The sequence below is a fragment of the Carcharodon carcharias genome, chromosome 35, assembly GCF_017639515.1.
Source record: "Carcharodon carcharias isolate sCarCar2 chromosome 35, sCarCar2.pri, whole genome shotgun sequence".
Taxonomy (NCBI): domain Eukaryota; kingdom Metazoa; phylum Chordata; class Chondrichthyes; order Lamniformes; family Lamnidae; genus Carcharodon; species Carcharodon carcharias.
In genome coordinates this window covers 4,367,811-4,391,116 of record NC_054501.1, presented here as the reverse complement: position 1 = coordinate 4,391,116, position 23,306 = coordinate 4,367,811, and the positions used below count along the sequence as shown (strand labels likewise).

Here is a 23,306-nt window from a genome sequence, read left to right as displayed (position 1 = left end):
TCACTCTGTATCTAACCACAGTGTAGAGGCAGCATCACTCTGTATCTAAACCCAGTGTAGAGGGAGCTTCACTCTGTATCTAACCCCCGTGTAAAGGTAGCTTCACTCTGTATCTAACCACAGTGTAGAGGCAGCATCACTCTGTATCTTAACCCAGTGTAGAGGGAGCTTCACTCTGTATCTAACCCCCGTGTAAAGGTAGCTTCACTCTGTATCTAAACCCAGTGTAGAGGGAGCTTCACTCTGTATCTAACCCCAGTGTAGAGGGAGCTTCACTCAGTATCTCACCCCAGTGTAGAGGGAGCTTCACTCTGTATCTAACCCCAGTGTAGAGGGAGCTTTACTCTGCATCTAACCCCAGTGTAGAGGGAGCTTTACTCTGTATCTCACGCCAGTGCAGAGGGAGCTTCACTCTGTATCTAACCCCAGTGTAGAGGGAGCTTCACTCTGTATCTAACCCCAGTGTAGAGGGAGCTTTACTCTGCATCTAACCCCAGTGTAGAGGGAGCTTTACTCTGTATCTCACGCCAGTGCAGAGGGAGCTTCACTCTGTATCTAACCCCAGTGTAGGGGGAGAATTACTCTGTATCTAACCCCAGTGTAGAGGGAGCTTTACTCTGTATCTCACGCCAGTGCAGAGGGAGCTTCACTCTGTATCTAACCCCAGTGTAGGGGGAGATTTACTCTGTATCTAACCCCAGTGTAGAGGGAGCTTCACTCTGTATCTAACCCCAGCGTAGAGGGAGCTTCACTCTGTACCTCACCCCAGTGTAGGGGGAGCTTCACTCTGTATCTAACCCCATTGTGCAGGAAGCTTTACTCTCTACCTCACCCCAGTGCAGAGGGAGTTTCACTCTGTATCTAACCCCAGTGCAGAGGGTGCTTCACTCTCTATCTATCCCCAGTGTAGAGGGAGCTTCACTCTGTATCTCACCCCAATGTAGAGGGAGATTCACTTTGTATCTAAGCCCAGTGCAGAGGGAGCTTTACTCTGTATCTCACCCCAGTGTAGAGGGAGCTTTACTCTGTATCTAACCCCAGTGCAGAGGGAGCTTCACTCTGTATCTAACCCCAGTGTAGATGGTGCTTCACTCTGTATCTAACCCCAGTGCAGAGGGAGCTTTACTCTGTATCTAACCCCAGTGTAGTGGGAACTTTACTCAGTATTTCACCCCATTGCAGAGGCAGCTTCACTCATTACCTCACCCTCAGTGCAGAGGGAGCTTTACTCTGTATCTAACCCCAGTGCAGAGGGAGCTTTACTCTGTATCTCACCCCAGTGCAGAGGGAGATTCACTCTGTATCTAACCCCGGTGTAGAGGGAGCTTCACTCTGTATCTAACCCCGTGCTGTTCCTGTCCTGGGAGTGTTTGATGGGGACGGTGTGGAGGGAGGTTTACTCTGTATCTAACCCCGTGCTGTACCTGTCCTGGGAGTGTTTGATGGGGACGGTGTGGAGGGAGGTTTAGTCTGGAACCATTTTAGAGAACTTTTTCCGTACTCTCTCTCTCTCTGTCTCTGTCTCTCTCTCTCTCTAACACCTTCACATCCATCCTAAAGTGCGGTGCCCAGAACTGGACACAATACTCCAGTTGGGGCTGAACCAGTGTTTTATGCAGGTTTAACATAACCCCCTTGCTTTTGTACTCGATGTCCCTATTAATAAAGCCCAGGATACTGGATGCTTTATTAACCGCTCTCTCAACCTGTCCTGCCACCTTCAATGCTTTATTTACATATACCCCCAGCTCCCTCTGTTCCTGCACCCCCGTACCCTTTATTTTAAATTGTCTCTTCACATTTGTGTTACCAAAACGGATGACTTCACATTTTTCTGAGTTAAACTTCATCTGTCACCTGTCCAGCCATTCCACCAACTGGTCTCTGTCCTTTTGGAATTAAAAACAGAAAATGCTGGAAAAGCTCAGCAGGTCCAGCAGCGTCTGCCGACAGAGAAACAGAGTTAACGTTTCGAGCCCGTCTGACTCTCCTTCGGACAGAATTCACCTGCAATTTCTGTTGGGTTTATTTCAGGTTGGCAGCATCTGCAGTGTTTCGCTTTGTGTCCCTGCACTAACCTCCCCGCAGCACGCAACGCTTCTGAGTTTGCTTTCATCCATGAATTTTCAATTTGTACCCCAAGATCCAGGTCATTAATATGTATCACAAAACAAAAACAGAATTACCTGGAAAAACTCAGCAGGTCTGGTAGCATCGGCGGAGAAGAAAAGAGTTGATGTTTCGAGTCCACATGACCCTTCAACAGAACTGTTTTTATCTTTTTATCTCATTAATATGTATGTCAGGAAGAGCAAGGGTCCCAACACTGACCCCTGGGGAACTCCATTACAGTACAGTGGTGTTCCCCAGGGATTAGGATCACTGATATAGGGAATAGAATAAAAATTGGGAAGCCTTGCTAAGGCTATACAAGGCACTAAACCACACCTAGAATACTGTGAGCAGTTTTGGTTCCCTTATCTAGGGAAAGATATACTGGCATTGGAGGCAGTCCGGAGAAGGTTCACTAGATTGATCCCGGGTATGGAGGGATTTTCTTATGAGGAGAGGTTCAGTAGGTTGGGCCTGTACTCATTGGAGTTTAGAAGAATGAGAGGTGACCTTATTGAAACATATAAGATTCTTAGGGGGCTTGACAGGGTCGATGCTGAGAGGTTGTTTCCCCTTGTGGGAGAGTCTAAGACCAGAGGGCATAATCTCAGAGTAAGGGTGCACCCATTTAAAACAGAGATGAGGAATTTCTTCTCTCAGGGGGTAGTTAATCTGTGGAATTCTTTACCGCAGGGGGCTGTAGAGGCTGGGTCATTAATTATATTCAAGGCTGAGATAGACAGATTTTTAATCTGTAAGGGAATCAAGGGTTATGGGGAAAAGGCAGGAAAGGGGAGTTGAGGATTATCAGATCAGCCATGATCTCATTAAATGGTGGAGCAGACTCGATGGACCGAATGGCCTTCTGCTGCTACGTCTCATGGTCTTATATATATTAACAACCTCGACTAGGATTGCCAACCCTCTGTGATTGTGCTGGAGTCCTCAGGTCAATTTCCACAGAGTTACACAGCACAGAAACAGGCCTTTCGGCCCATCATGTCCATGCTGGCCATCAAGCCCCTATCTATTCTAATCCCATTTTCCAGCACTTGGCCCGTGGCCCTGGATGCTATCGCGTTTCAAGTGCTCATCTAAACACTTCTTAACCGTTGTGAGGGTTCCTGCCTCTTCCCCCCCCCACCTCGGGCAGTGAGTTCCAGATACCCCCTACCCTCTGGGTGAAAAATCTTTCCCTCAAATCCCCTCTAACCCTCCTGCCCCTTACCTTAAATCTATGCCTCCTGGTTATTGACACCTCCGCTAAGGGGAAAATCTTCTTCCTATCTATGCCCCTCATAATTTTGTATGCCTCTGTCAGCTCCCCGACTCAGCCTTCTCTGCTCTAAGGAAAACAACCCCAGCCTATCCAGTCTCTCTTCATAGCTGAAACACTCCAGCCCAGGCAACGTCCTGGTGAATCTGCACCCTCTCCAGTGCAATCACATCCTCCTTATAGTGTGGCGACCAGAACTGCACACACCACTCCAGCTGTGCCCTAACCAACATTTTATACAGTTCCCACGTAACCTCCCAGCTCTTATATTCTATTTACAAACCCACCGACTCCCACAGCTATCTCGACTACAGCTCCTCCCACCCCGCTTCCTGTAAGGACTCCATCCCATTCTCTCAGTTCCTTCACCTCCGTCGCATCTGTTCCGATGATGCTACCTTCAAAAACAGTTCCTCTGACATGTCCTCCTTCTTCCTTAACCGAGGTTTTCCACCCACGGTCGTTGACAGGGCCCTCAACCGTGTCTGGCCCATCTCCCGCGCATCCGCCCTCACGCCTTCTCCTCCCTCCCAGAACCATGATAGGGTCCCCCTTGTCCTCACTTATCACCCCACCAGCCTCCGCATTCAAAGGATCATCCTCCGCCAGTTCCAACAACTCCAGCATGATGCCACCACCAAACACATCTTCCCTTCACCCCGCCTATCGGCATTCCGTAGGGATCGCTCCCTCCGGGACACCCTGATCCACTCCTCCATCACCCCCTACTCCTCAACCCCCTCCTATGGCACCACCCCATGCCCACGCAAAAGATGCAACACCTGCCCCTTCACTTCCTCTCTCCTCACCGTCCAAGGACCCAAACACTCCTTTCAAGTGAAGCAGTATTTCACTTGCATTTCCCCCAACTTAGTCTACTGCATTCGTTGCTCCCAATGTGGTCTCCTCTACATTGGAGAGACCAAACGTAAACTGGGCGACCGCTTTGTAGAACACCTGCGGTCTGTCCGCAAGAATGACCCAAACCTCCCTGTCGCTTGCCATTTTAACACTCCACCCTGCTCTCTTGCCCACATGTCTGTCCTTGGCTTGCTGCATTGTTCCAGTGAAGCCCAACGCAAACTGGAGGAACAACACCTCATCTTCCGACTAGGCACTTTACAGCCTTCCGGACTGAGTATTGAATTCAACAACTTTAGGTCGTGAGCTCCCTCCCCCATCCCCACCCCCTTTCTGTTTCCCCCTTCCTTTTTTTTTCCAATAAATTATATAGATTTTCCTTTTCCCACCTATTTCCATTATTTTTAAAAAAAAATTTTAAAATCTTTTATGCTCTCCCCACCCCCACTAGAGCTATACCTTGAGTGCCCTACCATCCATTCTTAATTAGCACATTCGTTTAGATAATATCGCCAACTTTAACTTTAACACCTATGTGTTCTTTTGTTCTATTGTTGTTGACACATCTTTTGATGATCTGCTTCTATCACTGCTTGTTTGTCCCTACAACCACACCCCCACTCCACTTCTCTCTCTCTCTCTCTCTCTGCCCCCCCCAACACACCTTAAACCAGCTTATATTTCAACTCTTTCTTGGACTCGAACTCAAGTTCTGTCGAAGGTTCATGAGGACTCGGAACGTCAACTCTTTTCTTCTCCGCTGATGCTGCCAGACCTGCTGAGTTTTTCCAGCTAATTCTGTTTTTGTTTTGGTCTTATATTCTATGCCTCAGCTAATAAAGGCAAGTATCCCGTATGCCTTCTTAACCACCTTATCTTACCTGTGCTGCTGCCTTCAGGGATCTTTGGACATGTACACCAAGGTCCCTCTGATCCTCTGTACTTCCTGGGGTCCGGCCATTCATTGTGTATTCCCTTGCCGTATTAGTCCTCCCAAAATGCATCACCTCACTCTTCTCAGGATTAAACTCCATTTGCCACTGCTCTGCCCATCTTACCAGCCCATCTATATCATCCTGTCATCTAAGGCTTTCCTCCTCACTATTTACGACACCACCAATTTTCTTCCAGGTCGCTGTTGTTCATAACCTTGAAGAGAACTCATCGGGAAAATTGAAAGAGATTGTGTTTTTTCTGTCATTTTCCTTCCTCTTTACCAGATATAAAAATATTGAAAATGGGGGAGAAAGACGCTGTTTGGCTGACAGCGAAGGAAAAAAATCAATAAAACCCGGAAATGACCGGTACTGGTCCGAACTGGAGTTCCATTTTAAGATGGATGAGACCAGTACCAGTCATTTCCCAGGTTATACTGGTTTTCCCTTCTGGTGTGTGGGCATAATTTCAGAGTTTGCAGATGATACAAAACTGCAATGTAAGTAATCAGTGAGGAGGATGGTAACGGGCTTCGGGAGGACACGGACATGTGGACAAACTGGGCAAACACACGGCGGATACAGTTTAACACACCTGCCATATCAATACTGTGGCTCCAAGAGCAGGTCAGAGGCTGGGAATCCTGCGGTGAGTAACTCACTTCCTGACTCCCCAAAGCCTGTTCACCATCTACAAGGCACAACTGTTCAGTTATTTATTTTTGCATAATACCATAAGCCACACGTATTTGTTCAAAAGAACTGAACTTGCCCAAGCTGTAAAAACGATATTGAAATTTGATGACATTCAGCACCCTGGAATAATGCAGGAAAAGATCTGCTAATACTAAACTGACAGGGGAGTGCTGGGATATGCCTCAACCAGCATTTTATGTTCAGTTATTCATTTTAGCATAATACCATCTACAAGCCAGGAGTGTGATGGAATACTCTCCACTTGCCTGGATGAGTGCGGCTCCCAGAACACTCAAGAAGCTCGACACCATCCAGGACAAAGCAGCCCCGCTTGATGGGCACCCCATCCACAAACATTCACTCCCTCCACCACCAACGCACAGGGGCAGCAGTGTGTGTACCATCTACAAGATGCACTGCAGCAACTCGCCAAGGCTCCTTCGACAGCGCCGCCCAAACCCACCACCTCTACCACCTAGAAGGACAAGGGCAGCAGACACAAGGGGAACACCATCACCTGCAAGTTCCCCTCCGAGTCCCTCACCATCCCGACTTGGAAATATATGGGCCGTTCCTTCACTGTCACTGGGTCAAAATCCTGGAACTCCCTCCCTAACAGCATGGTGGGTGTACCTACATCACACGGGACAAAATCCTGGAACTCCCTCCCTAACAGCACGGTGGGTGTACCTACACCACACAGGACTGCAGCGGTTCAAGAAGGCGGCTCACCCCCACCTTCTCAAGGGGCAATTAGGGATGGGCAATAAATGCTGGAAGATCCCTCACCCTGTGAAAGAATAAGCAGAAAAAAAGAGGCCACAATCTGTGAACATTGAAAGGACCCTATGAAAGATTTAACCCAAAGTTGGCCATGGACCGCAGTGCATTGTGGGGAGAGGGGGGAGCCAAGTTGGCCCTGCTTCGGAGGTGCGCATGCGCCACCACCCTCCCGTTAGCGCGCAGGTGCAGCCGCCGGCCCTCCCGTCGCCGCACATGCTCGCTCCGCCGACAGCCCGGAGGCGCGCCCCAGCCCCGCTTTGCGCATGCTCTCCGCCGCCGACTGCGGAGCCCTCTGGGAACTGTAGTCCACTCTGGCCGCCAGGCGGCTTGGGGAGAAGGCGGCTGGCGGGACGAGGGACTACAAATTCCGCCATGACACACGGAGAGCGGGCGGCCGCAGGGGTTCTTTTAATATATATATATATTTATTTAAACGCGATTAAAATGAGAGAGAGAGCGGGAGAAACCCGACAGGTTTTCTCATGCGAGATAGTTTATAATGGTAGGTCGAATGCAGGGGTTTCCGAAAGGTCCTGACGGCGTCGCCATGACAGCGCGAAGCCTTGTAGGCAGTAGGCTTTCCTAACTAGGCCGCGACATAGCCTCATCTAGCGGCTGCGTGCGTTATATTTTAACTTCCCATATGGTCTAGCGGTTAGGATTCCTGGTTTTCACCCAGGCGGCCCGGGTTCGACTCCCGGTATGGGAATTAACTTTTTATTTTCCTGCAATTAGTGAGTGCACCAATTTAACAATTGCAATCTCAATTTTTTTTCCAATCATTTCACCAAATTAATAATTACAACCTCAGCCTTTTTACAATAAGTGCACCAATTTAACAATTGCAATCTCATATTTAGTGCAATTTAACAATTGCAATCTCAATTTTTTTCGCAATCATTTCACCAAATTAATAATTACAACCTCAACCTTTTTACAATGAGTGCACCAATGATTGCAATCTCAAATTCTTTTTGCAATTCGTGCCTCAACTTAATCATTGCAATCCCAATTTTTTTTGCAATTAGTTCACCAAATTAATAATTACAACCTCAACCTTTTTACAATGAGTACACCAATTTAATAATTACAATCTCATTTATTTTGGACTAGCGCATCTGTTTAATTATTAGTCACTTGGTAGTAGGGAACTTGAGTATTGCTGAAAAAAAGATAAGCTGTAGAAACGTTTTGCCTTACACTCATCGGGGCAGGATTGCAAGAATACCAGATTTCAAAGGGAATGATTTACACTGCATAAGAAGAGAGTGCTGATTGGTTGGACTCTGATTGGTTGAGATGTTACCATACAGAGAGCACTAGGGTACAGTTAACTGCCAAGCTTTCGTTCCAATTCAAACCAGGCAGGCTGACTCTGTTTAGTCATGGGGGAATGAACCAGGGAATGTTTGTCCCACAAGTTGCTGTGGAGTTGGACAGGGCGCAATGCACAACTTAATAATTGCAATCTCAGACTTTGTTTGGACCAGCCCGCTGGAAAATGGGATTAGGCTGGGTGTCTCGTTTATTTTTGGCTGGCACAGGCACGATGGGCAGAGTGGCCTCCTTTTGTGCTGCAAAATACCTGAAAAGGAGGTTTGTTACGGGGATGTGGAGAGAGGATGGGGGAGTGGCGGTATGTGAACTGCTCCTTGGGAGTCCACTGTCACAATGGGCTGAATGGCTTTCTTCTGTGCTGGACCAGCTCCACGATTCTATTCTACCTAATAATTGCAATCTCAAACTTTTTGTTTTGGACTTAAAGAGGAATTGTATCTTTTCCCTCCAAATAAAGATACTTAAGAGAAAAACTCCTTTGCATTTCCCCACCACCCCAACCTCAAGAGAAATTTTCACCTCTCAGACTTCAATGTGACTTTGCACTTTTTAAATTTTAAATCTTTTAAAATTTGCTGTCTGTCTCAGGAACCTGGACCATAGTTAGAGACCTGGGAAGGTAACTTATGACATGTGGAATCTTAAAATCCCATATACAGACCCATAAGACAGATGAGGAAGGGCTTGTGATTGCAATCTGTAAAGAACGCACCTTTTTATTTTCTGCTGGATTGCGGATTAAAATTACAATGGCTGCAGTTTGAAAGACATGCCCACTGGAACAGGGTGGGAGATATATACAATGTTGCAGTCCTGGAATGGAGTGTGCCATGAAAGACAGGATGGTGCTGGAAAGGAGTCCTGGACCAAGGGAGCTGCCTGTCAATAATGTTTTAATTGGTTCCTGACCAGGTGACCAGGTGTTGTGTGAGAAGCAGTGCAGTAGAATAGCTCCTAGCCTGAAATGGACAAGACTTAAAACCCCTCTCTCCTGAGTTTGGAAGATTCCAGTAATTCTACAATAAAAGCCAGCTGGCTTTTTCACCTCATATCTCTATAACCTGCTCTCTCTCTCTGAAAGCCCCTGTCAAGAGGCAAAAGTTTGGTTTGGCCAATCTTTTTCACATTTCTTGTGGCTCGGGGAACAGTGGGGCTTAATATTACATCACACTGTCCCCAGCGGGTCGTGACAAATGTAAGAGAAAAAACATGTACAAATGTAAGAAATAGGAGCAGGAGAAGGTCATTCAGCCCTTCGAGCCCTCTCTATCATGCACTGACATTATGACTGATCTTCTCCTTCAATATACCATCTTCCCACACAACCCCCATATCCCTTGGTACCTTTACCGTCTGGAAATCTATCCATCCCGGCCTTGAACATACTCAATGTCTGAGCCCTCTGGGGTAGAGAATTCCAAAGATTCACCCACCTCCCTCTGAGTGAAGTAAAATCCCACCTCATCTCAGAGCTAAATGGGCCTGCTCCTTACTCTGAGACTGTGCCCACTGGTTCTAGACACCCCCACCAGCCAAAGGGAAACATCCTATCCATATTTACCCTGTCACGCCCTGAAAACCTCTCATTCTTCTAACCTCCAGAGAATGAAAGCCCAGTCTATTGAATCTTTCCTCATTGTACAATCCTTCCATCCCAGGGATTAGTTTGGTGAGGAAAGGTTGGACAGACTGGGCTTGTTTCTAGTGGAGCTTGGAAGATTGAGGGGGTGATTTGATTGAAGTGTATAAGATCTTGAACGGCCTAGACAAGGTGGATGTGGAGAGGAAGTTTCCTCTTGTGGGTGAGTCCAGAACTAGGGGGAAGTGTTTTAAAATTAAGGGTCGCCCTTTTAGGACAGAGATGAGGAGAATTTTTTTCCCTCAAAGGGTTGTGAGGCTTTGGAACTCTCAGAAGGCGGGGTCACTGAACATTTTTAGGGCCGAGGGAGATAGATTCTAGGCAAGGGAATCAAAGGTTATCAGGGTTAGGGAGGAATGTGGAACCCGAAACACAAGAAAATCAGCCATGATCTTATTGAATAGCAGAGAAGGCTCGAGGGGCCGAATGGCCTACTTCTGCTCCTATTTCGTGTGCTCATATGTTCGCATGAACCTTGGCTGCGCTCATTCTATGGCAAGTACATCCTTCCTTAGGTAAGGAGAATGAAACTGCACACAATACTCCAGGTGATATACACATTGCACATTGATGCAAAACACAGAATGCTGTAGACTTATCACTTTATTCTGTAATTTTTTTTTTATTCGTTCACAGGATGTGGGGGTCGCTGGCTAGTCCAGCATTTGTTGCCCTTCCCTAATTGTCCCCTTGAGAAGGTGGTGGGTGAGCCACCTTCTTGAGCCACTGCAGTCCGTGTGGTGTAGGTACACCCACCGTGCTGTTAGGGAGGGAGTTCCAGGATCTTGTCCCGCGTGGTGTAGGTACACCCACCGTGCTGTTAGGGAGGGAGTTCCAGGATTTCGTCCTGTGTGGTGTAGGTACACCCACTGTGCTGTTAGGGAGGGAGTTTCAGGATTTTGACCCAGCGACAGTGAAGGAACGGCCGATATATTTCCAAGTCGGGATGGTGAGTGGCTCGGAGGGGAACTTACAGGTGGTGGTGTTCCTCATGTGTCTGCTGCCCTTGTCCTTCTAGGTGGTAGAGGTGGTGGGTTTGGGCGGCGCTGTCGAAGGAGCCTTGGCGATTTGCTGCAGTGCATCTTGTAGATGGTACACACACTGCTGCCCCTGTGCGTCGGTGGCGGAGGGTCAGTGCTGAGGGAGCGCCGCACTGTCGGAGGGTCAGTGCTGAGGGAGCGCCGCACTGTCGGAGGGTCAGTACTGAGGGAGCGCTGCACTGTCGGAGGGTCAGTGCTGAGGGAGCGCCGCACTGTCAGAGGGTCAGTGCTGAGGAGCACTGCGCTGGCGGAGGGTCAGTTTTTCAGATGAGAGGTCAAACTGAGGCCCCTGCTGGCCCTCACAGGTGGGCGCAAATAATCGCACGGCCTCTATTGGAAGAAGGGCAAGGGGAAGTCGGGAGGTGGGGATTGGGAAAGACGTCTCCCCGGGTGCACTGGGGCCCAGTGCTTCTCCCTCAACCCACACCGACGCACCAGATGACCTGGGTCGGCCATCGGCCTTGGCTGTTCCGTGGGATCATGCTGTGCGCCAGTGGGCCGCTGGCCTCACCACGTCACCACCGGCCCTCCATGACAGTGCGGCACTCCCTCAGCACCGACCCTCCGACAGTGCGGCGCTCCCTCAGCACTGACCCTCCCACAGTGCGGCTCTCCCTCAGCACTGACCCTCCGACAGTGCGGCACTCCCTCAGCACCGACCCTCCGACAGTGCGGCACTCCCTCAGCACCGACCCTCCCACAGTGCGGCGCTCCCTCAGCACTGACCCTCTGACCCTCCGACAGTGCGGCGCTCCCTCAGCACTGACACTCCCACAGTGCGGCTCTCCCTCACCCAGAGATCGGAGGAGCTCATTCTTTGGCGGTGAGTCGCTTTGGGAGCCGCGAGTTTTGGGGAGAGGCGCGCGAGGAGCGCAGGCGGGTCTCAGGTCAGCCGTTGTTGTTGGTGGGGGCGCGGCAAAGCGGTTTCCTCCACCTCCTCACCCCCACACCCCACCACCCTCACCCACACCCCTCCCCAACCCCCTTCACCCCACCCCTCACCCCCTCCCACCCCTCACACCACCCCACCCCTCAACCCACCTCTACCACTTAGGTGCATGGGGAGCACCACCACCTGCAAGTTCCCCTCCGAGCCCCTCACCATCCTGACTTGGAAATATATCGGCCGTTCTTTCACCGTCACTGGGTCCCAAATCCTGGAACTCCCTCTCTAACAGCGCCGTGGGTGTACCTACACCACACGGGACAAAATCCTGGAACTCCCTCCCTAACAGCACGGTGGGTGTACCTACACCACACGGGGACTGCAGCGGCTCAAGAAGGCGGCTCACCCACCACCAGTCCCCCCCCCTCACCCCCCTACCCCTCACCCCATGAGGACGGTGTAGAGGGAGCTTTACTCTGTATCTAACCCCGTGCTGTACCTGTCCTGGGAGTGTTTGATGGGGACGGTGTAGAGGTAGCTTTACTCTGTATCTAACCCCGTGCTGTACCTGTCCTGGGAGTGTTTGATGGGGACAGTGTAGAGGGAGATTTACTCTGTATCTAACCCCGTGCTGTACCTGTCCTGGGAGTGTTTGTTGGGGACAGTGTAGAGGGACCTTTACTCTGTATCTAACCCTGTGCTGTACCTGTCCTGGGAGTGTTTGATGAGGACAGTGTAGAGGGAGCTTTACTCTGTATCTAACCCCGTGCTGTACATGTCCTGGGAGTGTTGGTAAAGGAAAGACCTTTTAGAACAGAGATGAGGAGAAACTTCTTTAGCCAGAGAGTGGTGAATCCATGGAATTCATTGCCACAGAAGGCTGTGGAGGCCAGGTCATTGAGTGTATTTAAGAGCGAGATAGATAGTTCCTTGATTGGTAAGGGGGTCAAAGGTTACGGGGAGAAGGCGGGAGAATGGGGTTGAGAAACTTATCAGCCATGATTGAATGGCAGAGCAGACTCGATGGGCCGAATGGCCTAATTTCGGCTCCTATGTCTTATGGTCTTATCAATGTTTTATCCCCACCTCTTATCCTATTTTCAATCTTTTCTCCCCCAATCCCCCTCCCCCCCACAAGGGCCATCAGTCACTTGTTCATGTCGTTCTTTCCAGAGTACTTACCCTTGTCCGGCTATTATCACATTCTGCTTTCTGACCTTAATGCTACCATCAGTACCTCCTCTAGCCAGTACCACTAGCATTAACACCCCTTTGTCCTTCTGTCCATGACAATCTCTCCTTTGCCCCCACCTATCCCTGGCCTTCAATCTAGCTTCACCTGCTCCACTAGCCCCCACCCCGAACCCACCCCTTAAACAGTACAAATTTCAGCACATTTTTACTTCTCCTTAGCTCTGAAGAAGAGTCATATGGACTCGAAACGTTAACTTTGGGTTTTTTTTCTCTCCGCCGATGCTGAGTTTTTCCAAACATTTTCTGTTTTTGTTTCAGATTTCCAGTATCTGCAGTATTTTGCTTTTATCAGTATCTGTTTGTTCAGCCAGTGGAATTGGACTTTCGTATCCAGCACACGCACAAGTCACACCATCGTGACTGTAGACGATCCTTAAGATAAAAATAAAGTATAAAACAACAAAAGGATTACATAATTTACTTCAGTATTCAAATAATTACAATACATTGCAAAAAGTAGGTCAGAGGCTGGGAATCCTGCGGAGAGTAACTCACCTCCTGAGTCCCCAAAGCCTGTCCACCATCTACAAGGCACAAGTCAGGAGTGTGATGGGATACTCCCCACTTGCTTGGATGAGTGCAGCTCCCACAACACTCAAGAAGCTCAACACCATCCAGGACAAAGCAGCCCCGCTTGATGGGCACCCCATCCGCAAACATTCACTCCCTCCACCACTGACACACAGGGGCAGCAGTGTGTGTACCATCTACAAGATGCACTGCAGCAACTCGCCAAGGCTCCTTCGACAGCGCCGCCCAAACCCACCACCTCTACCACCTAGAAGGACAAGGGCAGCAGTGTGTGTACCATCTACAAGATGCACTGCAGCAACTCGCCAAGGCTCCTTCGACAGCGCCGCCCAAACCCACCACCTCTATCACCTAGAAGGACAAGGGCAGCAGCCGCATGGGGAACACCACCACCTGCAAGTTCCCCTCCGAGCCACACACATCATCCTGACTTGGAAATATATCGGCCGTTCCTTCACTGTCGCTGGGTCAAAACCCTGGAACTCCCTCTCTAACAGCATGGTGGGTGTACCTACACCACATGAGCTGCAGCGGCTCAAGAAAGCAGCTCACCCACCACCTTCTCAAGGGGGTAATTAGGGATGGGCAATAAATGCTGGTCTAGCTAGTAATGCCCTCATCATGTAAATGAATAAAAAAAGAGTCCATCTGGCCCATTGGCAGTGCTGGGATAGAGACATCCAGCCTAATCCCCCGTTCTAGCTCTTGCTTTGTAATCCCTGCAGCTTACGGCGCTTCAAGTGCATATGTGAGAATTTTTTTTGAATGCGACGACTCCTGTTATCCTTTGAGAGGAGGGCAACCAGGCCAAGATAGGGAACTCAAGTGTCCAGAACCACCAAGACTACTTGTCTCTCCTCCGGGTCACCTGGTGGGGTTGCGGCCCGTCTCCTCCCAGTCGAAGAGTCAAAATGCTGCTCCTCATTTATGAGATGTGGGTGTCACTGGCTAGGTCAACATTTATTGCCCATCGCTAAATGCCCCTCCAGAAGGCGCTGTGAGCTGTCCTCCCAATTAGCAGCCGCAGTTGCACCTCCTGTCCGCCTGGTGGCGATGCGGCCAGGCCTCGCAGTCAAGGAGCGGCAGTTGTTCCTCCAGGCCGGCCAGTGGCGCTGCAGAAGGTCCTCCCAAGTCAGGGAGACACAGTGGCTCCCCCCAGCCAGCTGGAGGCGCTGCGACAAGGTCTCCCCGTCAAGGCCGTAGATGCTCCTCCAGGCCGCCTGGTGGCGCTGCGGTAGGTCCTCCCAATTCAGGGAGACGCAGTTGCCCCTCCCGGTCGCCTGGTGGGGCTGCGGATGGTCCTCCCCGGATGGTCCCGGGCAAAGATGGCGCCGTTCCCGGAGGAGGTGGACGTGTTCTCGGCGCCGCACTGGCGCATGAAGAAGCTGGTGAACCTTTACTCCGAGAAGGTTGTTACTGGGCGGAGGGGTGCGAAGACCCTCTCGGGCGGGAAGGGAGAGAAGGGAAGTCAAGGTTTCATGCGTGAACCGAGAGCCTGAGGCCTAAGCGGGGCATCGATTAGCTCCGGGAAAGGGGGAGGGTGGAGGTGGTGGTTGGGAGGGAAGCCGTGAGGGCCTCGGTCGGCGGGAGTGCGCATGCGCCGGCGGGATGCAGGAGGAGCCGCAACGCGCATGCGTTTCCCGGACGCTGCTGACGTACCGCGCATGCGCCGCCGAGGCGCCCACCGGGAGTTGTAGTTCCACTTCCCTCCCTAGTGACGGTGGAACTACAACTCCCAGCAAGCAACGCGGGGTTGGCCAACTCTCAGTGGGGGCCAAAACAGAAACAGAAATACCTGGAAAAACTCAGCAGGTCTGGCAGCTTCGGTGCAGAGGAGCACAATTGACGTTTCGAATCCTCATGACCCTTCAACAGAGCTAAGTAAAGATAGGAAAGGGGTGAAATATAAGCTGGTTTAAGGGGGGGGTGGGACAAGTAGAGCTGGATGGAGGGCCAGTGATGGGTGGAGATAACCAGAAGACGTCACAGACAAAAGGACAAAGAGGTGTTGAAGGTGGTGATATTATCTAAAGGAATGTGCTAATTAAGGGTAGAAAGCAGGACGAGCAAGGTACAGAGAGACGGGGTGGGGTGGGGTGAACTCAATATTCAGTCCTGTTGAGTTCAACAATTTCAGATCATGAACCATCTCCTCCATCCCCACCCCCTTTGCGATTTTCTCCTCCTTTTTGTTTTTATTCCAATAATTTATATAGGTTATTCTTTTCCCACCTATTTCCATTGTTTTTAAATGTATTTCCATCCATTGTTTTAGCCTATTTCGATCCCTTCACGCCACCCCACCTCACCCCTACCCCCACCCCGTCTATCTGTACCTTGCTCGTCCTGCTCTCTACCCTTCATGAGCACATTCCTTTCGATAATATCACCACCTTCAACACCTCTTTGTCCTTTTGTCTGTGACATCTTTTAGTTATCTCCACCTATCACTGGCTTCTTATCCCAACCCCACCCCCCCCCACCTTAAACCAGCTTATATTTCACCCCTTTCCTATTTTTACTTAGTTCTGTTGAAGGATCATGAGGACTCGAAACGTCAACTGTGCCTTTCTCCGCTGATGCTGCCAGACCTGCTGAGTTTTTTCAGGTATTTCTGCTTTTGTTTTGGATTTCCAGCATCCGCAGTTTCTTTGCTTTTATCTCAGCGGGGGCCATGTTGGTCACTGGGCTAAGGAGACCAACTTTCACCCTGTCACTGTTACTCTCTGAGCAGGTCCAGCACCGCCGGGCCCTGTCTGTCCGTCTACGGCCCCAACTGCCCCCGACATTGCTCGGAAGGTCGTGGGGGTTTCGAGGCCACCCCCTCCCCCAAATTCACACCCAACGACCACCCCTCCCCTCCCCTCCCCTCCCCCCATCCCCTCCCCTCCCCTCCCCACCCCACCCCACCCCACCCCACCCCATTGTCAGGTCTTCTGGTTGAGACGTTACCCTCTCACCAGCTTGAGGATACCCTCCACTCCACCCGCTGCTGCCCTGCTCCTCCCTCCCCACCCCCGAGCACACCCTCTACTGCAAACCCCCTCCCCCCTGCCCCGCCCAGTTATCCTGATACTCACCCCACCTCGATACCCCCTCCCCAGCCCAGCCCCGAGGAGACCCTCCACTTCACCCTTCCTGCCCCACCCCTTGAGGACACCATGAATTGCACACCCCCCCCCTCCAGACACCCTTCACTCCACTCCCTCACCTCCCCAAGGAGACCCTCCACTGCACCCCCCCTCTTCCCGGCCCACCCTCTCCCCGAGGACACCCTCGAACCCCCACCCCTCCCGTCGCAGGATCTGTTACCTGAGAGGGCAGACGGGGCACCCGGGTTCAACACCCTGGTCCCCGACAGCCCTGCGGAAATTTCCGAGCAATTATCTGTCTAACAGTGAAGCCGCTGCGTAGCACTTTGATTGATTGGGGGGTGGGGGGGGTGGGCAGGGGGAGGTAGAAATGTCTTTTAAAATGACTTCTCAAAGTGCTTTGATTGAAGGACCCTCGTTATCGATTAGGTGAGTAATTACGAAGCCCTGTTGATTTTATACCGACAATATAGTTCCATAATATCCTCCCTGCACGTTTCCCTCCTGGGCACAAATCCTTCTTTACTACCGCACAGCGCTTTGAGACCCCTTCACTCCCATCTCCTGTCGCCTCCTCGTCTCATCACTGAGGGACTAAGTTTCCCCCCTCTCTCTCTTTCTCTCTACCCCCAACCCCCGGCAGCTCTCAAACACCAACTTCTCGAACAGCCGGGACTTCCAGTCGTTGCTGACCTCTCTCTACGCCACCTTCACCGAGTTCAAGTCGCATGAGCAGATCGAGAACGAGTACATCATGGACGAGCTGCAGCACCGGCTCCGGGCCCTGTCTGTGTGCAACAGCTCTGTCTCCAACGTCCACTCGGACAACAAGCTGTCCGACATGCTCAGCCTCTTCGAGAAGGGCCTCAAGAACTTCAAGGTAAGAGTTAGGGAGCGAGAGGCGATTCTTTCCCCTTCACTTGCCCATTCCACATGCGTATTTCCTCTGCATAAGTGACTCTGCTCCCCCCCTCTCAAAACGCTCCCCCTGCCTCCCGAGGTGAGGTGGAAGTGACTGCCCTTGACATCGAGGCAGCATTTGACCGAGTGTGGCATCAAAACTGGAGTCAGTGGGAATCAGGGGGTAAATACACCGCTGGTTGGGGTCAGATCGAGCACAAAGGAAGATGGTTGTGGTTGTTGGGGGGTCAGTCATCTCAGCTCCAGGACATCACTGCAGGAGTTCCTCAGGGTAGTGTCCTCGGCCCAACCATCTTCAGCTGCTTCATCAATGACCTTCCTCCCATCATAAGGTCAGAAGTGGGGATGTTCGCTGATGATTGCACAATGTTCAGCACCATTCGCGACTCCTCAGATACTGAAGCAGTCCATGTCCAAATGCAGCAAGACCTGGACGATATCCAGGCTCGGGGCTGACAAGTGGCAAATAATATTTGCGCCACACAAGTGCTAGGCAATGACCATCTCCAACAAGAGAGAATCTAACCATCACCCCTTGACATTCAATGACATTACCATCACTGAATCCCCTACTATCAACATCCTGGGGGTTACCATTGACCAGAAACAGAAGGACCAGCCATATAAATACTGTGGCTACAAGAGCAGGTCAGAGGCTGGGAATCCTGCGGAGAGTAACTCACCTCCTGACTCCCCAAAGCCGGTCCACCATCTACAAGGCACAAGTCAGGAGTGTGATGGGATACTCCCCACTTGCCTGGATGAGTGCAGCTCCCACAGCACTCAAGAAGCTCGACACCGTCCAGGACAAAGCAGCCCCGCTTGATGGGCTCCCCATCCACAAACATTCACTCCCTCCACCACTGACGCACAGGGGCAGCAGCGTGTGTACCATCTACAAGATGCACTGCAGCAACTCGCCAAGGCTCCTTCAACTGCGCCGCCCAAACCACCTCTACCACCTAGAAGGACAAGGGCAGCAGACACATGGGGAACACCACCACCTGCAAGTTCCCCTCCGAGCCCCTCACCATCCCGACTCGGAAACATATTGGCCGTTCCTTCACTGTCGCTGGGTCAAAATCCTGGAACTCCCTCCCCTAACAGCACGGTGGGTGTACATACACCACACGGGACAAAATCCTGGAACTCCCTCCCCTAACAGCACGGTGGGTGTACCTACACCACACGGGACAAAATCCTGGAACTCCCTAACAGCACGGTGGGTGTACCTACACCACACGGGACAAAATCCTGGAACTCCCTAACAGCGCGGTGGGTGTACCTACACCACACGGGGACTGCAGCGGCTCAAGAAGGCGGCTCACCCCCACCTTCTCAAAGGGGCAATTAGGGATGGGCAATAAATGCTGGGCCTGGCCAGTGAATTCCACACCCCATAAATGAATTAAAAATCTCTCGTACCCCATTGCTTCCAGCCCACGCCCACAAAATCACTAGGGCTGTCTGTGGCTGGGGTATCTGTCCTTCTGTCCCTTCTCTAGTGTATGTCTCTGACACCCACCCTCCGGGGGGGTGAGGAATGCTTGTTTTCTATCTCTCGGCTGCGATCTCTCTCTTTCCCTCCAGCAGAATGAATACGAGCAGCTGAACTACAGCCGGCAACTGAAGGAGCGACTTGATGCTTTCACCAAAGACTTCATCCCGCACATGAAGGAGGAGGAGGAGGTAGGGCAATGACTGTCGTTCACCAACATCTCCCCCCCTCCCCACTCCCCCCACCGCACACCAACCACTCTGCCTCCCCTCCGCCTGCCTCCCATCTCCCTGCCTCCCCTCCATTTGCAGTGAACATCCCACTATGTGAATTAAAACACTTCTCTCTCCTTTCCCCCTCTCTCTCTCTACCCGCCCATCTCTCTCTCCCCCCGCTCTCTCCCTCTCCCTCCCCCCTCCCCCTCCCTCCCCCCTCCCTCCCCCCCTCCCACCCCCTCCCTCCCCCCCTCCTTCCTCCCTCCCCCCTCCCTCTCCCCCCCTCTCTCTCCTTCCCCTCCCTCCCTCCTTCCTCCCTCCCTCCTCCCTCCCTCCTCCCCCCCTCCCTCTCCCCCCTCCCTCCCTCCCTCTCCCTCCCCTCTCTGCCCCCCTCTCTCCCTCTCTCCCCCTCCCTCCCTCTCTCTCCCCCTCCCTCCCTCTCTCTCCCCCTCCCTCCCTCTCTCTCCCCCTCCCTCCCTCTCTCTCCCCCTCGCTCCCTCTCTCTCCCCCTCCCTCTCTCTCTCTCCCCCTCCCTCCCTCTCTCTCCCCCTCCCTCCCTCCCTCTCTCCCCCCCTCCCTCTCTCCCCCCCTCCCTCTCTCCCCCCCTCCCTCTCTCCCCCCCCCTCCCTCTCTACCCCCCCCCTACCTTTCTTCCCCCCCTCCCTCTCTTCCCCCCATCCCCCCTCCCTCTCTTCCCCCCCTCCCTCTCTTCCCCCCCCTCTCTTCCCCCCTCTCTTCCCCCCTCCCTCGCTCCCCCCCCATCCCTCCCTCTCTCCCCCCCCATCCCTCCCTCTCTCCCCCCCCTCTCTCTCCCCCCTCCCTCCCTCCGTCTCCCCCCCCTCCCTCCCTCCCTCCGTCTCCCCCCCCTCCCTCCCTCCCTCCGTCTCCCCCCCCTCCCTCCCTCCCCCCCCCTCCCTCTCTCCCCCCCTCCCTCTCTCCCCCCCCTCCCTCTCTCCCCCCCTCCCTCTCTCCCCCCCTCCCTCTCTCCCCCCTCCCTCTCTCCCCCCCTCCCTCTCTCCCCCCCCTCCCTCTCTCCCCCCCTCCCTCTCTCCCCCCCTCCCTCTCTCCCCCCCCCTTCCTCTCCCCCCCCCTTCCTCTCCCCCCTTCCTCTCCCCCCCTCACTCTCTCCCCCCTCCCTCCCTCCCTCTCCCCCCCCTCCCTCTCCCCCCCTCCCTCTCTCCCCCCTCCCTCCCCTCTCTCCCCCCCTCCCTCCCCTCTCTCCCCCCCGCCCTCCCCCCCTCCCTCTCTCTCCCCCCCCTCCCTCCCTCTCTCTCCCCCCCCTCCCTCCCTCTCTCTCCCCCCCCTCCCTCCCTCTCTCTCCCCCCCTCCCTCCCTCTCTCTCCCCCCCTCCCTCCCTCTCTCTCCCCCCCTCCCTCCCTCTCTCTCCCCCCCTCCCTCCTCTCTCTCCCCCCCTCCCTCCCTCTCTCTCCCCCCTCCCTCCCTCTCTCTCCCCCTCCCTCCCTCTCTCTCCCCCTCCCTCCCTCTCTCTCCCCCTCCCTCCCTCCCTCTCTCCCCCCCTCCCCCCTCCCTCCCTCTCTCCCTCCCCCCTCCCCCCCTCCCTCTCCCTCTCTCCCCCCCTCCCTCTCTCCCCCCTCCCTCTCTCTCCCCCCCTCCCCCCCTCCCTCTCCCCCCCTCCCCCCCTCCCTCTCTCCCCCATCCCTCTCTCCCCCCTCCCCCCTCTCTCACCCCCTCCCTCTCTCCCCCCCTCCCCCCTCTCTCCCCCCTCCCCCCTCTCTCTTCCCCCCCTCCCCCCTCTCTCTTCCCCCCCTCCCCCCTCTCTCTTCCCCCCCTCCCCCCTCTCTCTTCCCCCCTCCCCCCTCTCTCTTCCCCCCCTCCCCCCTCTCTCTTTCCCCCCTCCCCCCTCTCTCTTCCCCCCCTCCCCCCTCTCTCTTCCCCCCCTCCCCCCTCTCTCTTTCCCCCCTCCCCCCTCTCTCGTTCCCCCCCTCCCCCTCTCTCGTTCCCCCCCCTCCCCCCTCTCTCGTTCCCCCCCCTCCCCCCCTCTCTTTCCCCCCTCCCCCCCTCTCTCTTTCCCCCCTCCCCCCCTCTCTCTTTCCCCCCTCCCCCCCTCTCTCTTTCCCCCCTCCCCCCCTCTCTCTTTCCCCCCTCCCCCCCTCTCTCTTTCCCCCCCTCCCCCCCTCTCTCTTTCCCCCCTCCCCCCTCTCTCTTTCCCCCCTCCCCCCTCTCTCTCTCCCCCCCTCCCCCCCTCCCCCCCTCTCTCTTTCCCCCCCTCCCCCCTCCCCCCCTCTCTCTTTCCCCCCCCTCCCCCCTCTCTCTTCCCCCCCCTCCCCCCTCCCCCCTCCCCCCTCTCTCTTCCCCCCCTCCCCCCCTCTCTTCCCCCCTCCCCCCTCCCCCCCTCTCTTCCCCCTCTCCCCCCTCCGCCCTCTCTCTCTCCCCCCTCCCCCCTCTCTCTCTCCCCCCTCCCCCCTCTCTCTCTCCCCCCTCCGCCCTCTCTCTCTCCCCCCTCCGCCCTCTCTCTCTCCCCCCTCCGCCCTCTCTCTCTCCCCCCTCCGCCCTCTCTCTCCCCCCTCCGCCCTCTCTCTCTCCCCCCTCCGCCCTCTCTCGTTCCCCCCCTCCCCCTCTCTCGTTCCCCCCTCCCCCCTCTCTCGTTCCCCCCTCCCCCCCCTCTCTTTCCCCCCTCCCCCCCTCTCTCTTTCCCCCCTCCCCCCCTCTCTCTTTCCCCCCTCCCCCCCTCTCTCTTTCCCCCCTCCCCCCCTCTCTCTTTCCCCCCTCCCCCCCTCTCTCTTTCCCCCCTCCCCCCTCTCTCTTTCCCCCCTCCCCCCCTCTCTCTTTCCCCCCCCTCCCCCCTCCCCCCCTCTCTCTTTCCCCCCCTCCCCCCTCCCCCCCTCTCTCTTTCCCCTATCTCTCTTTCCCCCCCTCCCCCCTCTCTCTTCCCCCCCCTCCCCCCCTCCCCCCTCCCCCCCTCTCTTCCCCCCCTCCCCCCTCCCCCCCTCTCTTCCCCCCCTCCCCCCTCCCCCCTCTCTCTTTCCCCCCCTCCCCCCTCTCTCTTTCCCCCCCTCCCCCCTCTCTCTTTCCCCCCCTCCCCCCTCTCTCTTTCCCCCCCTCCCCCCTCTCTCTTTCCCCCCCCTCCCCCCCTCTCTCTTCCCCCCCTCCCCCCCTCTCTCTTTCCCCCCCCTCCCCCCCTCTCTCTTTCCCCCCCTCCCCCCTCTCTCTTTCCCCCCCTCCCCCCTCTCTCTTTCCCCCCCTCCCCCCTCTCTCTTTCCCCCCCTCCCCCCTCTCTCTTTCCCCCCCTCCCCCCTCTCTCTTTCCCCCCCTCCCCCCTCTCTCTTTCCCCCCCTCCCCCCTCTCTCTTCCCCCCCTCTCTCTTTCCCCCCCTCCTCCCTCTCTCTTCCCCCCCTCCCCCCTCTCTCTTCCCCCCCTCCCCCCTCTCTCTTCCCCCCCTCCCCCCTCTCTCTTCCCCCCCTCCCCCCTCTCTCTTTCCCCCCTCCCCCCTCTCTCTTCCCCCCTCCCCCCTCTCTCTTCCCCCCTCCCCCCTCTCTCTTTCCCCCCCTCCCCCCTCTCTCTTTCCCCCCCTCCCCCCTCTCTCTTTCCCCCCCTCCCCCCCTCTCTCTTCCCCCCCTCCCCCCCTCTCTCTTTCCCCCCTCCCCCCCTCTCTCTTTCCCCCCCCCCTCTCTCTTTCCCCCCCCTCCCCCCTCTCTCTTTCCGCCCCCCCCTCTCTCTTTCCCCCCCCTCCCCCCTCTCTCTTTCCCCCCCTCCCCCCCTCTCTCTTTCCCCCCCTCCCCCCTCTCTCTTTCCCCCCCCTCCCCCCTCTCTCTTTCCCCCCCTCCCCCCTCTCTCTTCCCCCCTCCCCCCTCTCTCTTCCCCCCTCCCCCCTCTCTCTTCCCCCCTCCCCCCTCTCTCTTTCCCCCTCCCCCCTCTCTCTTTCCCCCCCTCCCCCCTCTCTCTTTCCCCCCCCTCCCCCCTCTCTCTTTCCCCCCCCTCCCCCCTCTCTCTTTCCCCCCCTCCCCCCTCTCTCTTCCCCCCCCTCTCTCTTTCCCCCCTCCTCCCTCTCTCTTCCCCCCCTCCCCCCTCTCTCTTCCCCCCTCCCCCCTCTCTCTTCCCCCCTCCCCCCTCTCTCTTCCCCCCCTCCCCCCTCTCTCTTCCCCCCCTCCCCCCCTCTCTCTTCCCCCCCTCCCCCCTCTCTCTTCCCCCCTCCCCCCCTCTCTCTTCCCCCCCTCCCCCCCTCTCTCTTTCCCCCCCTCCCCCCCTCTCTCTTTCCCCCCCTCCCCCCC

At 54.8% G+C, this 23,306-nt stretch overlaps 1 protein-coding gene and 1 non-coding gene across 3 annotated transcripts in view; both read left to right on the top strand.

The window, feature by feature from the left end:
- The first annotated feature begins 7,300 nt into the window (after positions 1-7,300).
- Positions 7,301-7,372, top strand: trnae-uuc. Its single transcript has one exon. It is a non-coding gene; the product is annotated as a tRNA-Glu (tRNA).
- Positions 7,373-14,609: 7,237 nt separating this feature from the next.
- Positions 14,610-23,306, top strand: part of fbxl5 (F-box and leucine-rich repeat protein 5) — a 92,277-nt gene continuing 83,580 nt past the window's right edge. Inside the window, exons 1-3 of one of the 2 annotated variants that reach the window (XM_041179655.1) lie at positions 14,610-14,760; positions 17,087-17,323; positions 18,958-19,053. In XM_041179655.1, the coding sequence (XP_041035589.1) occupies positions 14,647-14,760; positions 17,087-17,323; positions 18,958-19,053 (447 nt within the window). In that variant the 5' untranslated portion in view covers positions 14,610-14,646. Of the gene's footprint in view, positions 14,761-17,086; positions 17,324-18,954; positions 19,054-23,306 lie in introns of both variants that reach the window. The other variant, XM_041179654.1, reaches the window with a different exon arrangement.